The sequence below is a fragment of the Equus quagga genome, chromosome 12, assembly GCF_021613505.1.
Source record: "Equus quagga isolate Etosha38 chromosome 12, UCLA_HA_Equagga_1.0, whole genome shotgun sequence".
NCBI lineage: Eukaryota > Metazoa > Chordata > Mammalia > Perissodactyla > Equidae > Equus > Equus quagga.
The window spans coordinates 16,246,345-16,269,156 of record NC_060278.1 but is presented as its reverse complement, the minus strand read 5'-3'; the positions used below and the strand labels follow the sequence as shown (position 1 = coordinate 16,269,156).

Below are 22,812 nucleotides of genomic sequence, written 5' to 3'. Positions count from 1 at the left end.
CTTAATTTGTTTTAAAGTTCTACCTTTTCCTTAATTTTTTTTTTTTCTCTGAGAATTTTGGGGCTGGAGGACCTGTGGGGAGAATGCAAAAATCGAAACGTAGCAGATTATTTCCTTTCTGGTGGGCTGCCGTCTGATTCTTTTGTGCATCCCCCACACGGCATTGTGAAAAGAAGCTTGGACTTACAAGGCATGGCATGGCATTGCCATAGACAGTTGCTTGGTAGTAATAAGCACCAAGTTTGATGTGACAGGCCTGAATTTCTGGTGGCATCCACTAGCTGAGTGACCCTAGGTATTTCTGAAATGTACAATGAGAAGTTCATTAGGTCCAATTGATATTACAGGAGAAAATACATGTGAAGTGGCTTAGCACAGTGCCAAGGCATCAGACACTCAAAAAGTGTTAATAAACGTAATTATTCTTTAGAGAGATTCGTGTCATTGAAAACAGAGAAGACAGTGTAAAGGGGCACCTGGGGAGGAGCTAGGCCCAGAGGTAGCTCAGAGTTGTGGGACCTGCTATTACTACCAGTGATGACCCCGCAGGGGTAGGCTGGAGTCTGAGGAAGAGGAGAATGCAGCCCTGCCACCAGCTCAAAGCCTTCTTTCCTCAGGACATTTGCTGGAAAACTGTTGTAATAAATACATAAATCTGTGATGATTACGGAAGTGAATGAGGATCCTTAGCATTGTGTAATGCCCAACCTGCAAAACCGTACACAGTATCCCCGAGCTATACCTGGAAGATGGCCCCACTCTTGTTTCAGTATCTTCATAAGTCGCTGTCATCTTGTATTTTATATTTCCTGGTGGGTCCCTTTAAAATCCTTCTAGGTCAAGGAAGGGTACACATGTACACTCATTACATTGACATGAAGAAGTTTGAAATCAGGCCACATCAAAAGGCAAAGAATCGGAATGAAGGAAAGACTAATTGGTCAGTCCCCCGTCTTCCCTCCCACCTCTGGTCCATTCCCTCTTCCCGTGACAGCACAAACAAGTGTCTATATGTCAGGAGATACTGCATCAGATAAGACTGGTCCCCAATGGGGGCTGAATGCCTTGGAACTATCCAACAGGAGTAAATTAGCCCCTTCTGCACACCGTTGGTTAGTGAACATATGAAACTCATTACCCTTAGACGTTGGTTTGGATTGCAACTATATCCGTGTTTAAGAAAGGTTGATTTCAGGCTTGCTGGGGAATCGGGCAGTTGGGCATGGAGAGTTTAAGCCTCAACCGAGAGTCAAGTGAAGAAGATGACACCGCCGCGTTCAGCCAAGTGTCTTCTTCCCTTATTAATCTCCCCTTGCTTTCTCGTGATCCACCTGCCAGCCCTCCCCTGCTTTGGCTGTGTTGAGCCTCCATCCAGGGCTTCTCCCTGCCCCTCCTTCTCCCTGCAGCAGCACGGGACAGAAATAGGAACCTGCTTGGTGGCTGTATTGTAAGTATGACTGTGAGAGTAGAGCAAGCCTTGGCAACAAATGGAGCAGGCTCAGGCGTGTGACAATAGGAAGAATTCCCTTAGTTGGGAGCTTCGTGGCGCGTGGCGAGGGTGATGGAGGTGTTGGGAGCAGCTGAGACAAGAGATTGGTGTTGGAAATTCCTGCAGGAGATAACTCGCTGGGGCCCTATTAGGAGCGAATCCCTAGCCCCAGGGAAGCTGCGACTAGGAAATATGGAACTTCCAGGTTGGACATCAGCATAGGGGTATCAAGACAAAGGTCCCAAAGTCCCAGGAGGGGCACTGTCTTGGGAGCACAGATCCAGCTCTGCAGCAACGGGGCAGGTTATACAATGGGACTTGGGCAGGAAGGGGAAATCTCAGGGTTTGCTCATTGGAGCTGGGCCAAAAAATAAGGGCTTAGTTCCAGAAACAAGGCAAAGCCAAGGTACTTAAAGGTAGCAGGTGACAGTAGGACTGGATAATTTGCTCAATAGGATTTGGACTATTTTTCCTTGGTAACCTCCTAACAGGTCCCTGAGACTGAGATAGGCTGAGCCTGAAGATGATGCTCCTGTGGTCCCCATGTGGCGATGGCAACAGGTGATGAGCGGAGCCTGCAGGGAGCTTCGTCCAGTACCCCTCTGGTCCTGAGGCCTTTCCCTCCGCTTCTCTGCCTCCACTGGATCCACAGCAGGGAGGTCCTGACTCCTTGCTCCTCCGTTGGACTGAAGGTCCTGGACTCTAACAACAGTTAATCTCCTGCTAGAGCTCAAGAGAAACAGGCCAAGTCCCTTGCTTTGGCAGTTTAGATAAATCCAAATGCTCTGTGATGAGCAATTCAAGAGAGGCCAGGCGTTTTCTAGAAGCATTGGCCTTCCATATTTCTATCAGTGTTACCAGGATTCTCTTAGGACTGTCTCACCCTGTTGGTCCCAATTTTCATATCCAATCAGTGGTTGAGGAGACTAATTACCCCAACTCCTTTCTCATGTCCTCTGCCTCTTCACCTACTGCCTATCGGACTGAACTCCAGTCTCTATGCCTTGCCGACCTTCTTCAGATTCGTGGTGTGTTTCTACATCCTGTGTCCTATTCATATGTACTCTGTCCATCTTGAAACCTTGGGTTTTAACTTCTCTTACCTCCTTTAAAATTTACCACTTTGTTCTTTCAGTCATTTATTCAGTAATAATTTATTGAGAACCCGTTTCCCACAGCCTGAGGGTCTTGTGTAATCACTCCTACCACAGACTCTGGGATCATAATATAGACAGCAAATTAAAGTTCTCCACTCGCATCCGCTTACTTCCCAGGTAAGAACTTTATTCCTCCAACAAATACTTTTCTTCTTGTCTGAAAACATCTATTTACGAATTTACAAATGCCTTCAATCTTTTAAGCCTCTGCACCTTGTAAAATTAATACGGTTTTAAAGACCCTATCTTTTCAGCAAATCCTTGGTTTGAGTGTGGATAAAACCGTTAGCACAGAATCAACCGGAAAGAAAAAATTCTTGATCTCGCACTAAAGCCTTTCCATTCTGCAAGGTGAAATCCCTTGACCTAGATCTGTCCCTTAAAAGGCAAGGGGCTGTAAGGAATTCTCCCGCTTTTCTAGAATTTTAAGAAATTTGGTAAATATTGATAGAAAAAGTCGGGTTCATTAGCCACATTTATTTGATTTTCCTGAAAATCTGCCAGACAGAAAGTTCTCACTTTTATCCACCTTCATTGTTACCTTCAGAACAGCTCTCTCCATAGCAACTGAAAACTTCTCTGGGCCGAAATAATCCTCTCCAGCTTTCAGCACACAGTCAAGGAATTTTAAAATCAGAGGACTTTGTAACCACGAAATTCTCTCCGAGATTTAAAAGGCTGTAGAGCTCCAGATAAATAATCATTTATCTTTCTTCTGAAGGTAAGCACTGGGTTTAGAAATGTTTGTATCATCCTCTGTCATGTTTTAAATGCTAACATAAGAATCTTAAACTCTTTTTTTTTTTAATTGTAAAAGTAATCCCAGTATCTTTGTTACTACCCCACAGTCATTATGTGTTCATCTCTGGGCCAAGATGTGACAAGAGATGCTGTTAACATTTTGCATTCCTTAAGCAATTGGTTGAAGAGATTAATTTTTTTCCAGAAAGCTGATTTGCTCTATAGTCAACCCTCACCCCTTTAATGGCCACTGAGTGAGCGGACTTATCATGCTTGTGCAGTCTCGAGACTGTGTTGTTCTTCTAAGATGGTTCATACTTCTAATAAACTAGAAAGCAAAAACTGACCAGCATTTCCTGGACGTTACTATTTTCTTCTAGCATTCTTCCTCGTCTAAAACCTTCTAACTCCACATGATGTTGGTAATTTATTAACATTGATTTTCTCCTCACTTTTATTTACTTACTTCAGTGAGGAGGACCACAAATCACCGGGAGCTCTACTTTATGATGGGATAAAATGACGGCGTTTCCTCATGGCCTGGGTCCTATGACTTGTTCCACCTGCAGGGAAAACAGAGCAACTTGTTCTTCCTGATTTTTGACTCAGTGTTTAATTCAGAAAGAGGCAGTGTACCACACTTCTTGGCCGTTCTACACTTTGAAAGTCTGCAACCATGATAGTTTCCTGCCGTTTGGGTTATAAAAGACCTACAGACCCCATGTTGTTCAGAAACAGCTTGTCATTGTAAATCAGCTTAGCCACCCAATTAATGAATCCTTTCAAACTTGTTGCAGGCACAATAATTAAAGCCTTTATTTTTCCCCTTTACCACAGGCATTCCTCCGGTTACGAGTTTACACCGTGAACACCTGCCCACCCATCTCCGTCAAAGACAGACTCGAGGTAAAGGAGGAGTGGAAATGTGCTTCTGGACCAAGCTTTCAGGATTCTGGCTGCCATTGTTCCTTCTCCTCAGCCTTGTTCCCTCTACTGAGACAGAAAAACCCTCAGCCCAGGACAGCAGCAGCACCTGGAGTCCTGGCCGACTGACAGAAGTACTACGAGTTCCCTCTGCGGGTGACCCCCCACCCCTGAACCACTCAAGAAGCCTCATCAGAACGTTCTTGGAGAAAACTGGGTGCCCCCGGAGAACCAACGGAATGCAAGGAGATTGCAATCTGGTTAGTGCATAGAATGGGGTCGGGTACTAGGGCGCGTTGGAAAGAGAGCAATGGATTCTGTAGCCATCTGCTTCCATAAAGCGAATTCAAATGCAGATCTTCCAATAGCCAAGTGGGCAGTGCACTGTGGCGTAATAACTCCCATATTTGGGATACAAGTTATTCAGCATTTTGCATATAGATTTTAGAGACAGGGAGAATTTTTTTACTAAAATGGTAATGTTGATGGAAGCCTTTCTACAACCCTTCTGCAGGTTTAGAGGTATTTATTTATGAGTGTGAACTGTTCTCTCTTCTTTCTGATCTACTAATCCTTTCAAGGAACTTGCAGTAAACTTGCACATCATTGGTTAAATAGATGCTATTTGTTTTCTGTAGCATAATAATAGTGATCTGATATTTGTCTAATGTTGAATGTTTAAGTACTTTCTCCTGGATGTTGATTGGTGTTTTCTAATATTTTGCATGGTGGGTAGTTAACGAACAAATTGGATAATCATCTTCTTGAAAATGAGGAATCTGAGCTGGGGAAGGGAAATGCGACAGATGGAGCTACAGTGAGACCCATGGCTCCTGAGGCCCAGTTCCCAGCCTCTTGCTAGTCTTTGAAGTGACTCTCAAACTCGGGCTGCATCTCAGCATCATTTGGGTGGGTTTCACAAAATGCCCACTTTGGGGCTTCCTCCTCCAGAGACTGAAATTTAACTTGCCTGAGATGGGATTTTTAAAAATCTCTGCAGACCACTTTAGCTTAAAATTAGCGTTTAATGGAAAATCAGAAGATCTCTGTCAGAGTGAGTGGGTGATTGACAGGAGCAGCGCAAAAGGCAAGACTTAAAATGACTGCAAACAAATCCTTCGCTGTCTGTTTCCTGACCAATGCGATTTTTCAGAATGAACTCACAAATAAATAAATAAATGAAGACAGAAATAAATAAATCAGAGAAACGAAATAACTTCCCCCAAAAATAAATTTTGGCAGACCTTCTCGATCCTGCTTAGTTCTAGGGGAAACATTTCCTGGCCAAGGGTTTTGGTTTTTTTTCATGACAGAAGGGTCTTGCTAACAGAAAGGATTTTTCTCTGCTCTGTGCAAACAATAAATAATTCAATAATAGTAAAATTCCCAAGGGTTCTCGGAGAAAACATGTGTTATAATAGGCAACTCATCTGTGATGACATTAATTTATATATATAGCAACAGAAGACTTCCCACTGGAAATAACTAGGAGTCCTATCTTATTAGCGTCCTCTGAGAATTTGCTTCAGGGAAATGTTCTCCTCTAATGACATGGAGTGCCTTATTAAGGCTGGTTGAATATTAGTTTAGCTAGGGGGAATGTAAACATGAAAAACTGTTCTCTGTTTTTTTGTGGGGGAGGGCTTGTTTTGCACTTTTTGTTTTCTGTAATGTTATCAAGAGTTTGCCCAATTTAGCTTCCGTTTGAATTCGTTCCTTTCCTAGGAAGGGAAACACTGTCTTTAACAGCTTTGCTCTCCTGCTGCAGCCATTTCTCTTTCTCTGTGAAAAAGACTGAGGTAGAAAAAAGGCAAATCTCAGCTTCACCTGCTCAGAGGGTTACAATTCACCTGACTCATCCGCAAGTGAGAAGCCAATGACATCTCTTCGTGTCATTCATAAAAAGCCAGGGAGAAACAGTGCCCTATTGATTTCACAAACCACAGGGCTTCAGCTGGTTGTTGAATCTTTTTTGTCTTTTTAGGGACTTTGTCCACTGAGAGGCACAGTTCATATTTAAATTCTGTGGTAAAAAGAGGGCAAAGTGGGGAGTTCATATTCCCAAATGTCTCAAAAAAGAAGGAAGTGTGTATCCTGAATTTGTGGGGAGGACAAAGTTCCCAATTTAGGTCTAGGTAAAAACTGATTTTTTAAAAAATCAATCTGAAGTATTTGAGAGCAGTATGCATTTAAAAGTAAATCCATTCAAGCTGCAGCCTTTGAAAATGGATAGATTGACTGATCGTGGCTTTTTAATGAATTCAGTGAGAGATTAAGTAACTCTAAAAGAATAAATTCCACTTCAGTAATGGTGGAAATCACGACTCCACGTGGGTTCCAGGTGTGCTGAAGGGAAGAGAACCTAGTGTCTGGAGTTAGCCAGCAACGGGCCGGAATCCTTGTTCTGGCACCTTCTATCTGTTAGGGCGTGCTGAGCCTCAGCTTCCTCAGACATAAGATGGAGGTGATGACTTCCTCCTTAGGGAGCCATCCCTGAGGCCCCATGACCATATGTGAGTAGACCTGGGCACTCAAGCTCTCTCGGTCCCCTTACATTCTCTGTACCTCGTGGAAATGTCCAATCCTTCGTTTTCCAGGGACACTGGAGCCAGTGCTGCTGAGAAATGAGATATTCCTCCCCCTCTACCCATCCCCCAAACCCCCTCAACTGTCCCGGGGCCTTGGGGTTTTTAACCAAAGTCTCCAGGCCATTCTCAGACACATTCAAGGAAGAGAACCACTGCTTTAGTTTCCTGCATTTAATTCACCCCCCAACTCCCCACCCTTGCCATTTGTCATAACTCTCATGGGATAAAGTATGAAAAGCATCAAGCTTTATCTTAACTTGTTTAGCTGACAAGTTTATCTTAACTCTTCTTAGTTGAAACTTTTCCTTTTTGTCCATCAGAAATGCCTGTACTAAATCTAGTACAGAGCCACAAAAAACTAGTGCCTGTCATCAGCCAACATCCTTCCAGATCTTTGTTTGGGAAGAAAAGGAAGAAATACAACTTCTCTCTTGTATTTTACGATCAATTGTTAACACTCCCTCCCACCAAAAAAAAAAAAAGACCTTATAAAAATCTAAGGACTTAAAAGAGAGCAATGGGTTCACCCATAAGCCCAAATCAAATTCTGAACATCTTTTGGTCTAAAACCCCTAAAGTTTATCTTGCAGATCTGACATCTGCCTTATTGATGTAGAAGAAAGGTTTCCTATGGCTGTTTGTCGCTGAGGCTCTCAGCTCAGTGACACCTGGCATGTGCATGTGACATGGCAGCAACACATGCCATGTCACCTGGGACACATAAGCAACAAGCAAAGCTGAATTAAGCAGCTGAGGGAGGCAACCTGATTTGGCTACAGGGTGCCAGGAAAATTACCCCCAAATATCTGGGTAGTCCATTTAGCTTAGTAAGGGGGCTTCTTGCATTTTAACCAGTCTTTTCTCAAAGTTCATTTCCTTATGAAGTCTTGAAAATTAATTTCTAGAATCCCTGATTTTTTTCCCTTAAACCTTATGCCTCCACCTGACAAGATTCAAAGAGAAATCAATGGATTATTCCTGAATGAGTCCATTCTTCTCAACAAAGAGTCACTTCACGGGAATAAGAGCCTTAGAAAGATCTGAAAACCTATGAGGTGCCAGTATTTGCAGAATTGTGTTAAACATCCTTTCCCAAACACAACTGAGCCACTCCTGAAACCTTAACAACCAAAACAAATCTAGTGATGATGAACTGAAAATTCCAGCCCCCCCACCAACTCCCATAGTGCTTTTGGTCATGTCCATGCCCGGAGGAGAATTCAAATTTTCTTCTGGTAGCTCTGCTGAGGCTTCCTACAGCTTTCTTCCTCAAGCCATCACCTTTTGTATTAAAGTAACTTGTCTAAGATTCAAATATCATAAAAGAACACATAGTTTTCAGCCCATTGTCTTTTTTTTTCTGTTTTGAGGAAGATTGGCCCTGAGCTAACATCTGTGCCCATCTTCTTCTACTGTGTATGTGGGATGCCACCACAGTGTGGATTGATAAGCAGTGTGTGTCCGCACCCAGGATCTGAACTGGTGAACCTTGGGCCAAGGAAGCAGAGCATGTGAACCTAACAGCTACACCACCAGGCCGGCCCCTTAGCCCATTCTCATTTGATCCGTGGGTAAGCTTCATTTCAGCAGGCTTCAAAAAGTTAAAGCAAGGAATAGACAACATCTCTTCACTCAAGATGACCAAAATCTCTACTCAGACAAAATGAGATGCTTCCACAACTATTTAAAACTTTTCAAAGTCAGGACCAATCTGCCTTCCAAGTTGCATGCTTTTTACAAATCTATTCTGGAATGAACATCTGCGTGATGGCAGATCTTACCCTGTTCTCTGCTGCCCCGTGCCACACCACTCTTATTCCAACCCTAGAAAGAGAAGCATCAAAAGCACTGAGGAGGAACCATGAAAGGACAGGGGTCTCAGGCACCTCAGACGGGTGAAGGGTGCCACAGTCTTGGCTGTGTGCTGTCAACCAAGCCCTGGCCATAAAATTGTGGTCTGGTGACCTTATGGAGGGCCTACTCCTTGTGTTCCTGACACGCTTCTTCCTATCTACTTGGCCTCATCAAACAACCTGAATGGCACTTGAAAATCTATCAACAGAAACTCATTCAACCCTCTGGGTGTACCGTGTTCTCACTGATTGATATAAAGCCTTACTAATCCCCTTGCCTCCTTATTGGTCAAATTTCTTCCTGGCAAACAGGAGGGAGAGAAAATTACTGAATGAGAGGCTGCATATCAAGTACATAGGTGAGTCCACAGGTTATCTTCTCCATGGCACAAAACAAAAGAATAAGAATAAAGTCTACCATTGGCCAAGCAGCAATTAAGACTGGGCAACCTCTGTTAGCTGTGTGGCTTTAGGTACATTGCTCACCCTCTCTTAATCTTGGTTTTCATATATACTATGAGTATACCTTCCTCATAGAAGGAAAACATAATTCCTACATAATTCTGCACAGTATCCTTGCACACTGTGTATAAATGTATCTATTAATTCATTATGCATTAAATAATTTGGTAATTGGTATTCTAAATGCTTTATATCATGCAGAAATATTTGGTGGATTATTATATAAGCTGGGGACATTTTGTTTTTCCATTTAAAATAATGCGGTAAGGTTCCTACCATTGAAAGATTTGTTATCTGACACTTTTCCAGAACCAATGAGATTTGTGCACTGAGGAATGCCTGAACACATCAAGTGCTTAACACTGTCTTGAACATATGGCTTCCAGTACATGGTAGCTAATACTACCAAGAGTTTGGCTTCAGGAGGTTATTTAGTACAAAGAATGGCTTTATTACACTTTTGTTTCAACTGATCACCTCTTTGGGTCTTGGTGTCAGCCCTGCCAGCAGGTACCAACCCATGGACTTTTCCGATGGGCTAATTAGGGAAGAGAACCTGCGAACCTTCAGAGCATGGCTGCTTCGGCTTTGGCAGTAGAGTTTAATATCTGTATTAAGAGTTGGTCTTGGGGCCAGCACTATGGCCGAGTGGTTAAGTTCACCTGCTACGCTTCGGTGGCCTGGGGTTCACTGGTTAGGATCCTGGGTGCTGACCCACACTCTGCTCATCAAGCCATGCTGTGGTGGCATCCCACATAGAAGATCTAGAATGAACTACAACGAGGATATACAACTATGTGCTGGGGCTTTGGGGAGAAAAGGGGGAAAGAAAAAGAGTTGGGCTTGTTGGGAAGCCTGTCCCTCTGTTTGCTGAGCTCTTGTCTCCTTGTAGTTGAGTCGGATCGGGATTGGAGGCTGTGTGGCTTGTGATTAATGCTTTGCTTTACAGATGGATGACGTGTTTCTTCCTGACTCAGATGGTATACACCAGCTGTTCCCCAGAGACACACACAGCAGACATGGGATTAGAAACCCTAAAACTTCCATCTCAGAGAATAGATTAAAAGTTATTGTTGTAAATTATCCCACAGTGGGACAAATTCCTCTGGGGCTCAGGACAGGCATCCCTCGATGCCTTCACTCTGAGGCTGCTGCCGTGTAATGCGCTGCTTCTGGGACCCTAGGAGAATTCTCGGGAGCTCCCTACTGTCTCTGAAGAAAGGCAGCCCCCACCTAGCTGGGAGAACTTCCTTTCGCCAACCCCTGTATCCCTCTCTTTTTCACTGTCCCACCACATTACCCCACACACCTTCATCTGCCATGTCAGCCTCCCGGATCAGATGAGTCAGGTGTCCATCTGTGGGTTGTGTAACAAATAAAGCCCCATGGAAACATTTTTAGCAATTCTCCTAGGTACGATAAAAGAGAGACCGATGGCATTCATTCATTCAATCTTCACGCCACGTGAGTGCCAGGCATGGTGCTAGATGCTGAGGATAGAACTGTGCACAGATGAAACCCAGCCTTAACGGACTGCTTGTTCTCAAGGGGAGAAAGAGAATAAACAAGTAGACAAAGTAATTTAAGAATACTAGTGCTGGGGGCTGGACCCATGGCAGAGTGGTTAAGTTCACGTGCTCCTCTTTGGCAGCCTGGCATTTGCCAGTTTGGATCCTGGGCACAGAGCTACACACCGCTCATCAAGCCGTGCTGTGGTGGTGTCCCACATAAAAGAACTAGAAAGACTTACAACTAGGACATACAACTCTGTACTGGGGATTTGGGGAGGAAAAAAACCCAGAAAGATTGGCAATAGGTGTTAGCTCAGGGCCAATCTTCCTTACCAAAAAGCATACTTAAAAAAAAGAATACTAGTGCTATGAAGAAAATAAAAAGTGGTGTGCACTAGAGCTGGCACTAGCCACATATAGCTATTGGGCACTCGATATATGACTTTTCTGAATTGAGATATGCTGGTAAGTATAAACTACACACCAGATTTTGAAGACTTAGCACAACAAAATGTAAAATAGCTCGTTAGTAATTCTTAAAAATTATGATCACGTGTTGCAACTATTGTACCTTGCATATATAAATTTCAATAAGATTTATTATTAAAATTAATTTCATCTGTTTGTTTTAAAAATGTGGCTACTAGGAAATTTAAAATGACGTGTGTAGCTCATGTTTGTGGTTTGCGTTATATTTCTATTGAACGGTGCTCTGCTGGAGGACATGGGGCGGGGGTGAGGGCTTCCTACCTTGGACAGAGTGGTCAAGCAGGCGTCCCTGAGCAGGTGGCACTTTAAGCTGAGATCTGAGAAATGAGAGGAAGAAGAAGGCCTGAAAGATGGTGGGATAGAGCTTGGTGAAGCTGCCAGAAAACCGCAGGGGCAGAAGTTTCGGGAGAGAGGTGGAGAGAGGCGAAGATAAGGTAGAACCAGACCATGGAGAAAATTGTAGGGCGCTTGGATTCCATTCAAAACACGATGGGGCATCTCTTTAAAAGCCAAAGTGTCAGCTGATTTTACTGAAGACAGCAGATGAGTAACTAGTCACACTATAGTTAGAAATAGAGGGCCCACTCTTAGGAACAATGGCCTCCTTGGGTAGGCACCATTGTTTAAATAAAAGTGCAGCCACAACCATCTTATTTGAATTTGGCTATTGGTCTTGCCCACTCTCCCCTCCTATTCATACAATAATAAGCAGTGGGGACCCTCGTTGAGAGTATTCTAGAACTATTTGCTAAGCTTTGTTTCTGATTTTTTAATTTTTCTTTTTGTTTTTGCACAGTGCTTTGAACCAGATGCCCTTTTACTAATAGCTGGAGGAGATTTCGAAGATCAGCTCAGGGAGGACGTGGTCCAGAGAGTTTCTCTTCTTCTCCTCTACTACATTATTCATCAGGAAGAGATCTGTTCTTCAAAGCTCAACATGAGTAATAAAGAGTACACATTTTACCTGCATAGCCTGCTCAGCCTCAGGCAGGATGAAGACTCCTACTTCCTTTCACAGAACGAGACAGAGGATATCCTGGCCTTCACCAGGCAGTACTTTGACACTTCTAGAAGCAAGGTAAAAAGGACAAAATTGCTAACCGGCTCTGTTACTAAGATCCAGTCTCAGAGCCTTATTTTTTGTCACTTATTTATTCCCAAGACATTCAGGACTTCAAACAGAGGTAAATACTTGTGGTTTTTAGTTATAGGATGTTGAGTGACGTAATTTAAAATTCTGAGTCTAAAAGAGGGAATGTAATGACTCATTATTGTAAGAGGAGTTTTAGCCAGAAGTTGGGTGGGTGAATGGGCGGGCAAGCCAGGTGACAGGGCAGCTCTCTTCTCCTGAGTCCCCTCCCCCTGAGCATGAAAGGAAGTGTGACTCAAAGCTTTCCATCGGTCTCTAAGGACCGACCCCCGGTGGTGAGGGCTGTGTGCCTTGCCTCCTGGCGGGGGGGGTGGGTTTCAGGGGGGGGGGGGGGGGAGGAGAATGCAGAACCAGTTTGAGAAAGATGAATTTATCATTATTTCACTGAAGAAGAGGCTTGCAGAATGCATTATTCATGACAGTCAGCACAAGACAATCTCTCTTTTGAAGTTTTTAATTTGTGTTGCATATGTCTGGGTGTCCTTTGAAATGGTTTTCTTCTCCCACAGCTCCCACTGCTAGGAAACAGGCACCTGGTCTCCTGTCGCCTTCCTTACTCTTCCAGCAAAAGCTGGCCTTTCAATTACCTTTTTGCTTTCTGCTTTGCAGTGGGAAGTTTGAGCGGACAAACTCTGAACATAAGAAAGATTTTTAAGCGATATTTTCTTAAAGATTTCGTTGAGAAGCCCCCAGCACATTTTGAAGAGTGTAGTGAAATGTGTTTTTTTCTCTTGAATTATTCATCGACAGGCGTCTTAGTCTTACTGGGCTGGTTCAACAAAGATGCCATAACCTTGATGGCTTATAAACAACAGAAGTTTCTTTTTCACAGTTCTGGAGGCTGGGAGGCTGGCAGATTTGGTGCCTGGTGAGGGCCTGCTTCCTGGTTCATAAATGGCTGTCTTCTTGCTGTGTCCTCACATGGTGGAAGGGACAAGGGAGCTCTTTGGTGTCCCTTTTATAAAGGCACCAGTGCCATTCATGAGGCTCCACCCTCATGACCTAGTCACCTCCTGAGGGCCCACCTCCACATGCCATCACTTTAGGGATTAGGATGTCAACATAGGAATTTTGGGGCCACACAAACATTCAGTCTATAGTGACATGTATAGATGAATTTGATTCTTGGCCCCACTTCTGGCTTCTAGGAGCCCAAAGGTATCTACATAGTCATGCTGTGGCATAATGACCAGCAAACATATCCTCCAATTTGTAGTAAATGTGTTTAATTTCTTTTATTATTGGCAGAACAAATGGAAAAACTGTCTACTAAGGACTTTGCGGGCATCACTTCAGTAACTAATCTCATGAATCTCAAAATTTGGCCATATTTTTGTTTCTATCTCCAATTGAGAAAATAGGGTTCCTTTATAGAATTTTGTTTTCTGCTTAAATAAGGAAGAGTGACTACATAGAATTTCTTCAGTGCAATATCTCTATAACACAAGATTGGTTCAAATTAGTCTCTAGGATTTTAGTCATATTATCTGTTACTGCCTTTTGATGCAGACTAAATGGAAATGGAAATGGAAATCCAGCACTTAAAAGCAGATGATGTGTGTGTACATTCAATGCAGATTTCCGGTTATCCAACACAACCTGCAAATACCTGTGCTTCCAAGTGTATGTGAGATTCAACATTCCTGGAGCAGAATAAAATCATTCAATATTATGTATAGACCTGCATTATCCATCTATTCAGTCAAGAAGGATTGAGCTCCTGTTCAGTCAGAACCCTTCGCTAGGTCTTAGACCGGTTATCTCCTGGAGGATACCACTGTCTCTAGCTCCTAGGAAGAGTCTTTTGGCCCATTCACCTGGGCTAGAATTCCAACCACTGTTTCTGTTCCTGAAGTCTTTGAGATGTGGTCGAGAATGCCTGTCCTCCATTTAGGAGGCAGGGCCACTGGAGAACTATGTACAGATCCCTGTTCATTTACCATGAAAACAGCAAACAGTGGAAAGAATGGAGAGAGGTGGGAGCACTGAGAGACTGAGTCAGGAAGATAGAGTAATTTGGACAAAAGAGAATGAGGGAATTTAGGGATGTTTATATTCTGGGCTATTAGGAAGGATGGCTAGATGCTCCGTATGTCAGTAAATGGCATCATCCGCCAGTCAACTGTGCAACTAGAAATTTAGTTTTCTGAATTTCTTATCCCTTCATGTCTAATCCATCTTCAAGTCCCACTGCTGGTATCTCCTGAAGATCTCCCTAATCTGCTGACTCTTCTCCATTATCATCATCACCATCTTCTACCTGAACTACTGCAATAGACTTCTAACTGTACTACGAGAACTTGAGTCTCCTTCCAGTCCATTTGTTCTCCACCACGTAGCCAGAGTGAATTTCTCAAAATGCAAATCCAGTTGTATAACCCTCATTCCCATCCTTTGCTCAAAATTTCCTTTTGGCCTTCTGCTGATTTTAGGATAAAGAACAAACTCCATTACATGCCAACAGACCTTCAACTTTCACCATGCTCTCTCTCACTCCACCCACTCAGATGATTACCCTCCTTCCGACCCTTCATATTTGCCATCTTCCCTCCTTCCACAGAAGCTTGGCAAATGCTATTCCTTCCACCTGGAATATTTCTTCCTGCCACTCCTTCAGATCTGTGTGTGTGTCACAATCTCAGAGAAGCCTTCCTTGATCTGCCTGTCTGGGTGGAAAAGTGTCTATTTTCACCTTCAGTGGATCATGTACCTCTCCTTCAAAGCCATTGCACAGTTGTTATCTTACATTTGATTACATTAGTGTTTTATTAACAATACTAAACCTTAATCTCTGGGGTAGGGAATGCTTTTTCTTTGGGTCACCAGTGCATCCTCAGCACCTAGGAAAGTACCAGACATATATTGGCTATTTGGGAAAAATTGGGGTCATAGTAGATGACATGACCATTACACAGTTGTCAAACCCAGAAACCTGAGTTGTTTTTGACTCTCTGTACTCCTTCGTATTTCCCTCCAAGTCATTTAGTCTACCTTCTTAAAATTTCTCAGGTGCATCCACTTTTTTCCACCTCTAGTGCTACCATCTTAGGTCAAGAAATATCTTGGGTTCATCAATAACTTCTTAGCTAGACTTCCTGCCCTTAAATCTTCCCCTGTCAATCCATTCACTACTTTGCCACCAGAGTGATATTTTTCTAATATATTTATTGTATTATTCTCTTGTTTATATCATTCAGTGGCTCCTCTGGAGCCTTCAGGGGAAAAGTTTTCATAGCACTAAATATAAGGCCTTCCTTGATCTGAATCTTGTCACCTTCTCCAGCCTGTTACCTATCAGATGCACTGTTCCTGGGGACAACAATAATAGTAGCAAAGATTAGCTGACTGTGTCCTGTGTGCCACGTCTATATTAATTGTTTTACACCCATTGTCTCATCTACTCTTAGTAATCTCTCTGGTAGGCAGCACAATAGGTGTTAAAAGGTGTCCGTTTTTACAGATGATGAATATGAAGGTTGATCATTTTGCCAGAGGTTACCTGATTAGAAATAGCAGAGACAGTATTAAAACCTTAACTGTCTGTCTGTCCCAAGCACTGTGCTATGGAACTGCTTTGATGATATGAATGTCCTATCACCATCCTGTGTTTCAATTTACTTCTATATACATGAGAAAGTACTTAAGACAATAGGCTATGGAGTCATACCTGAGCGCAAATTGGGACTCTGCCCTTTATTGGCCAGGTAATCTGTGAAAATAGGATCCAGTGCTCAGAGCTTTGGGAGGATGAAAAGGGAACATATGGGTATTGGACTGAGTAGCATAGTGTCTGGCACATAGTAGGCACTCTAAATGTTTAATAAATGAATGGGAATACTAGTGGGATATAAGGCAAGAGTCTTAGCCTTTCAAATGCTCATAATTTAATCAACAAAAATTGACACATATGTCCCATGTCCTATGTCCTATGGGAGTTCAAAGAACACAGACACTATCCCAGCTCTGATTTGCAATTAACACCCATTGAGCTTGAGACCAAAGGCAGGTGTGAAAGGGGAGGTGCTCTGTGATGACACAAGGCAGCAGAGCCAGTGTGAAGTCAAGGTCAAGAATATAGATTTGAAAGTCACCAGCCTACAGGCTGTATTTAACGCTGGAGAGAAAGAGTTCACCAATTAAAAGGATGTAAGCAGTAAGAGGAAGAGATCTCCTTGGAGAAAACACATCTCCGAAGGTGTAATGAGAAAGCTTAGATAAATGAGGACCAAAGAGATGGGAGTTCGAAAATTCAGTGTCACAGCAGATAAAGAAACAAATATTTTTCAAATGGAGTTGTATCTGAGACTCGAGAATGATGGTAGCCATCTTCCTACAAACAATTCAATCCTCTTTTAGATGAAGAACTATTCTTTGTCTTCTGGGGAAATCCTAGAGATGTTTTAATCAAAATAACTACAGAAGTTAACATTTTTACTTTGTATCTGATTTCAGTGTATGGAAACCAAAATGCTGCAGAAAAAATCTGGAATACTAAACAGTCATGGTGCTGATGAAAAGACACTTCCTCAGTTGGCAGCAACAATCATTGCTTTGTCCCTCCAAGGTGTTTGTCTGGGACAAAGAAACTTGCCTTCCCCAGACTATTTCATGGAATACATTTTCAGTTCCTTGAATAGTACAAATACTCTCCACCTATCGGGTAAGGATGATTTTCGTGAATTTAACTTCCAAGTCACTCCTAACGAATACACTGTGCCAAAAAAAGGCTGAAGCTTTTTGATGACTGAATTTGTTCAGGTATGTTTTAAAGATCTTTTTATCTTAGCATGTACTAGGACAGTTCAGGTGGTCTTTTCAAGACAAGCATGCTCTGATATCTATGTGGTGATGTGGCAAAAATATGCACTCAGCCCACTTTAGCAGGGATGATGAAATTGTGGATGAAGAGCCAACGGGAAAGATTGTTATGATCCTCAACGAGTACTAACTGAACACTTTCCTATTTGGTATATGGTGCTGAGTCAGGGATGGCAAAGTATTGTGTAGAATGATGAAATAGTATTCCAAATGGTGCAAGAGGCTTGGTAGCAGTTTGCTTGTAACCATAGAAGTAAGTCATTTAATTTTAAATAAAAGTAATGTGAAATATCCATCTGGACTCCATTTGTGACTGCCAAATTTTTGGGGCTCCAAGATGAAATTAGGATGCCAGGAATGGAATCAGAATATTTGTTTTGCACATTTCTTTGTACTTGACAAGACATTAAAAGTGAAATGACCTATTTTTTTAATCTGCGTCAAAATGCCTGTTTTGCACACTAAGGAGTCCCGGTGTGTCACATAATAGCTGGTGCTGCTGCCAACACACTTCCTCTTGAGAAGTCACAGCATAAAGGGAGACATGAATTTTCCAAGGGACCGGCAAGACCCTGGTGCCCTGCATAAATCTCTCAACTCTCACAGAAGGGGTCTAGAGCTAGGAGTCATTGACTTTAGTGCTCAACTTTCTCTTGTTTGCACAAAGAATTGAAAGAGGGCGGTGTTTTTCTACAATTGATTTGTGTCTTCTGTTAAGACGAAAGTTGAAACGCAATTATTTTGTGTTACCTAGCTGTTATAACGAAAAAATAAACCAGGGAAAGGCATGTAATGCTGAGAATAATTTTGATGTGAGAAACAGGAGTTGGGAAATTGAGATTTTGAGTGATGGAGTTTTAGCAGGATGGTTTCCATTTCAACTGAAAGAGCACAGTGATTCCACTTTCCACATAATGTAAAAGTATATGCCACTTGAAGGCTCCATCACTCTAAGACACAGGAAGAGACATCAGACCGGAATACAGAAAACAGTCAGAGGCAGGCTGTGCTGTAAGATCGAGGGAAGTTGTCTAGATATTGATCATTGTGGACCATGGTTAAAACCCAAATCATTGATCGTGAGAGATGCTCAGTATCACGCATTTGAGCAAAAATCAACCACTTTTGCATTTGAGAATTCAGAATCCCATTTCAGAGTGCCATTTTATGTCAGTGCGAATGGATGCTTATTCCAGAAGCCATGAGGCATTCTCTCTAAGAGCTGCCTCTGAGCTGGAACTCTACTGCTACTTGATTGTATGTTGGAATAGGAGGAAAAAAAGTATGCTAGTTTTAAGTGTTTTTAAAAAATGTTTTTATTATAGAGATTCTCAAACATAAACAAATGTAGAAACAATAATATAATGAAGCCCCATGCATACCGTATCTAGCCTCGACAATTATCAGTAATTGGATAATCTTGTATATATATGCCCCCACCCTCTTCCATCCCTTGATTATTTTGAAAATGAAGACTTGATCTCTAAATATTTCTGTACGAATCCCTAAAAGAGAAGGATTTTTTTTAAAAATAAGGAGTTAAATTGGTTGATGTTGTTTTTTGGGGGTTTTTTGCTGGGAAAGATTTGCCCTTAACTAACATCTGTTGCCAATCTTCCTCTTTTTTCCCCCCCTCCCCAAAGCCCCAGTACATAGTTGTATGTTCTAGTTGTAAGTCCTTCTAGTTCTTCTGTGTGAGCCGCCACCACAGCATGGCTACTGACAGATGAGTGATGTGGTTCCACGCCTGGGAACCAAACCCAAGCCGCTGAAGTGGAGTGCACCAAACTTTAACCACTAGCCCATCAGGGCTGGCTCAAGAAGGATTTTTTTAAAAGCAGCTTATTTCTAATATCATAACTAAAAAAATTAATAATGATTCCTTAATATAAAAATTCCATTATTGTTTGCGTTCTCTTGATTTTTAAAAAGTATTTTTATTTTTTTATTGAATCAAAACCTAAATAAAGGTCCATAAAATGCAAATTGTTGGGATGTCCTTTCGGTTTCTTTTAAGGTGTCATGCCTTCCCCCTACTCCACCTTCTCTATTTTGTTGCAAATTTTTTGTTGGAAAAAGAATGGGGATTGTTTACCTTATCTGGATTTTGCTGACTGCGTTCCTAGTCATTTAACATGTATTTTGGTGTACTGTATTTCACGTATATTGGTTGTTATAAGTAGAGGCTTGATTAGGTTTAAGTGGTTTATTTATTTGGGGGTAATGTCTTATGGTTGGTACCTTCCCTCAGGAGGCACTTAACATCTGGATGTCTCTCTCTTTTTGAGAAGTATAAGGTATTGATGATCATTGCCTAGACTGATTAATTATTTAGAGCTTACAAAATGCTGATCTTCTAATTTTCTCATTTCTTCGTGTAATAATTCTGTAATGGAAAAGCTTCTCCTTATCATTATTTCATTTCATTGAGGTTCTTAAAGTTAGGATCTTGATTATTTAATTTAACCATTTTTCAAAATGATAACGTAGTTTCCTTCTGTCATTCAAAGGAGAATAATAAGCTTTTCTTTTTATATCTTTATGATTTCATGCCTCTCAATCCATTGTTGTTACTATCCTGATTGGTGCTCAGATTGTCCCCTCTTTGACTAGTGGAATCTTATTCATCTTAGCTCTGAAGTCTTTTTGATAAAATCCATAAAACATTTTATATCTTCCTTGCTCTCCGGTGTAAGATCTTCCAGGTTTATGTTGTACATTTTCTGCCTGTCATTTCTCCAAATATTTTATATTTATATAAAATTCATCAAACTTTCCTCTTACTGCTTTTGGATTTTGAGTTATAGTTAAGAAAGTTTCCCACATTCCCAGGTTATAGAGGAATTCAGTTATGTTTTCTTCTAGTACTTGTATATTTTTATTTCTGATCCATTTAGGATTAATTCTGATGTATTGTGAGGATTGGATCCAGTTTATTTTTTCTACATGACTATTCAGTTTTCTTTATACTCTTATTTAAAGTGCAGTGAAAATTATTTTTTCTGCTGATTTGAGATGTCACTTTTATATAATATAATGATAAATGCAATCAGGTTCATTTCTGTATTCTATTCTATTTGCCCTACTTGTCTATTCATGTGCCAGTACCATATTGTTTTATTTATAGTGGCGTTATAGTATATTTTAAAGTCTGGTGGAGGTAGCCTTCTTCATTGCTCTTCTTTTCAGGATTTTCCTGGCTTATTTCTGCTTCCTAACAAACATCATCAAACTCTCAAGCTCTGGGAAAAAGCCTTGTGATAATTTTATTGTGAATGCAAAAAGAACTATAAAATAAATTGGGGAAAATGACATTTATAATATGTTGCATCTTTATATCCAAGAACATAGCATGTATTTCCATTTGTTCATGTTTACATATATGTTTCTGTGGAGTGTTTTATTATTTTCCCCACATAGGTTTTAGGCATTTCCTGCTACATTTATACCCAAGTATTTAACTTTTTTGGGGGCTATCTTAAATGGGGTCCCCTCTTTCATTACATCTCCTAACTAGTTTTTGTTTGTGTATATAAAAGTTATTGATTTTTGTAGATCAGTTTTATAACCTGCCCCATGATTAAATCTTTTATTTAATTTTTGTGTTAATTTTTCAAGGTTTTCAGACATATAATCACATCATCTCCTATAAATAAATATATTTTTGCGTCTTACTTTCTAGTTATTGTGTCTTTATTTGCTTTCTTATCTAGTTACATGGGTTAATAATTTCAATATAATGGTAAATAGTACTGGAGATGATCTGTATCCATTCATGTTTCCGACTTTGAAAGAAATGCCTGTGGTATTTTCTCATTGAGTTTAGAGAGTAAATGAGAAAAATAAATTTAGAGTTTTTATATTAACCCACATATTTACATTTCCAGTGCTCTTCATTTCTTCCTGTGGACACAATTTACCCTTTGGGTTATTTCTTTTCAGCTAAAAGAACTTCATTTAGTGTTTCTTGTAAGGCAGGTCTATTATCAATGAATTCTCTCTTTCATGGTGTATCTGGGAACGATTTTATTTCACCTTCATTTTTGAAGTATTGTGCTGGATGCAAAATTCTCGATTGGCAGTTTTTTCTTTCAGCACTTTGAATATATTGTTCCACTGCTTTCTGGACTCTATTGTTCAGATGGAAAGTCAGCTATTAATTGTATTGATGCTCCTTTGTACATGAAGAGTCATTTTCTCATTGCTGCTTTTGAGATTGATCTTTGTCTTTAACTTTCAACAGTTTGACTATAATATGCCTAGATGTGCATCTTTTTGTATTTATCCTACTTGATGTCTGATGAGCTTTTTGAACTTGTAGATCAAAGTTTTACATCAGATTTGGAAAGTTTTTATCCATTATTTCCTCCAATATATTTTTTCTACTTCTTTCTCTTGCTCCTCCCTGTGACTGCCATTACATACATGTTGGTATACTTGCTGTTGTCCCACAGGTCTCTGAGACTTGTCCTTTTCTTAGGAAATTTTTTTTCTCTGTTCTTCAGATTGGATTATTTTTATTAATCTATCTTCATGTTCAGTGATTCTTTCTTCCACCATCTCAAATATGCTGTTGAGCTCCTCCAGTGCATTTTTCATTTCAGTTATTGCATTCTTCAACTCCAGAATTTCCATTTGGACTTTTGTATAATTTTGATCTTCTGTTGAAAATTGCTTTTTGTTGGTTTATTGTTGTCATACTTTCCTTTAGTTCTTTAAATATGATTTCCTTCAGTTCCTTGAACATACTTATAAAATAGCTGCTTTGAAGTCTTTGCTAAATCCAACATCTGGGAATACTCAGAGATATATTTATTGATTGCTTTTTTCCTTGATTCTGAGTCACATGATCCCATTTCTTTGCAAGTCTCATAATTTTTTGTTGAAAAGTGGTCATTTAAAATAAAATATTGTAACAACTCTAGTTTGTCATTTTTCCTATCACTGATGGTAACACTTATGGAAATACAAGAGATATTTTATTCATAAGTAAGAAGATGAATAAATTCAAAGAAATTCACCATTATGTTGAATTTTTCTCCGTATCAATCAGTGTTTAAAAGCCTAGAACTGTACCAAGGAAAACTAAACTGCAATCTATAAACTGACAACGATACCACAGTAACATTAGAAAGCAAGGTCTTGTTTATCTCTACAATCTTAGCTCCCTTTCATTTCCTTTCTCTTTTATGCATAAACACTTGAGGAAAATAATTTGATTGACTTAACTACATTAAAGTTATAGTTAATCTACTAAGGGTGTATAGTGCCTCAGGGAAATAAATTTCCTAGGGAATAGGTCAGTTCCATCTTTTGCTTACATGTTTCTAGGCAAGTTGTAGAAAAAGAATTAGTTGTCCCAATGACACTCCATTGGTGGAATTGACCATTTCATTATCTTTAAGGGATAAAAATGATGGGAAAATCTTTGTGAGACTGTTTCAGCCCCAAAGCTTAACCAAGATCTTGTGAGGGAATCTATCTATCTATCTGTCTGTCTATCTATGAGATATAAACATTTTTTATTGCTGTTCAGAATAAAAATTTGTCTTTTTATTAGAACAAAATTTACTTAGTAAAATATCTATACTGTGGCCATATAAAATTGTGATTATTCTAAAATTGACCTG

General features: G+C 40.7%; 1 protein-coding gene across 1 annotated transcript in view; it reads left to right on the top strand.

The window, feature by feature from the left end:
- The first annotated feature begins 4,310 nt into the window (after window positions 1-4,310).
- SLC39A12 (solute carrier family 39 member 12) overlaps window positions 4,311-22,812 on the top strand; it is a 77,487-nt gene continuing 58,985 nt past the window's right edge. Inside the window, exons 1-3 of the mRNA XM_046678050.1 lie at window positions 4,311-4,571; window positions 12,011-12,292; window positions 16,817-17,024. Coding sequence (XP_046534006.1) covers window positions 4,311-4,571; window positions 12,011-12,292; window positions 16,817-17,024 — 751 coding nt within the window. The remainder of the gene's footprint in view (window positions 4,572-12,010; window positions 12,293-16,816; window positions 17,025-22,812) is intronic.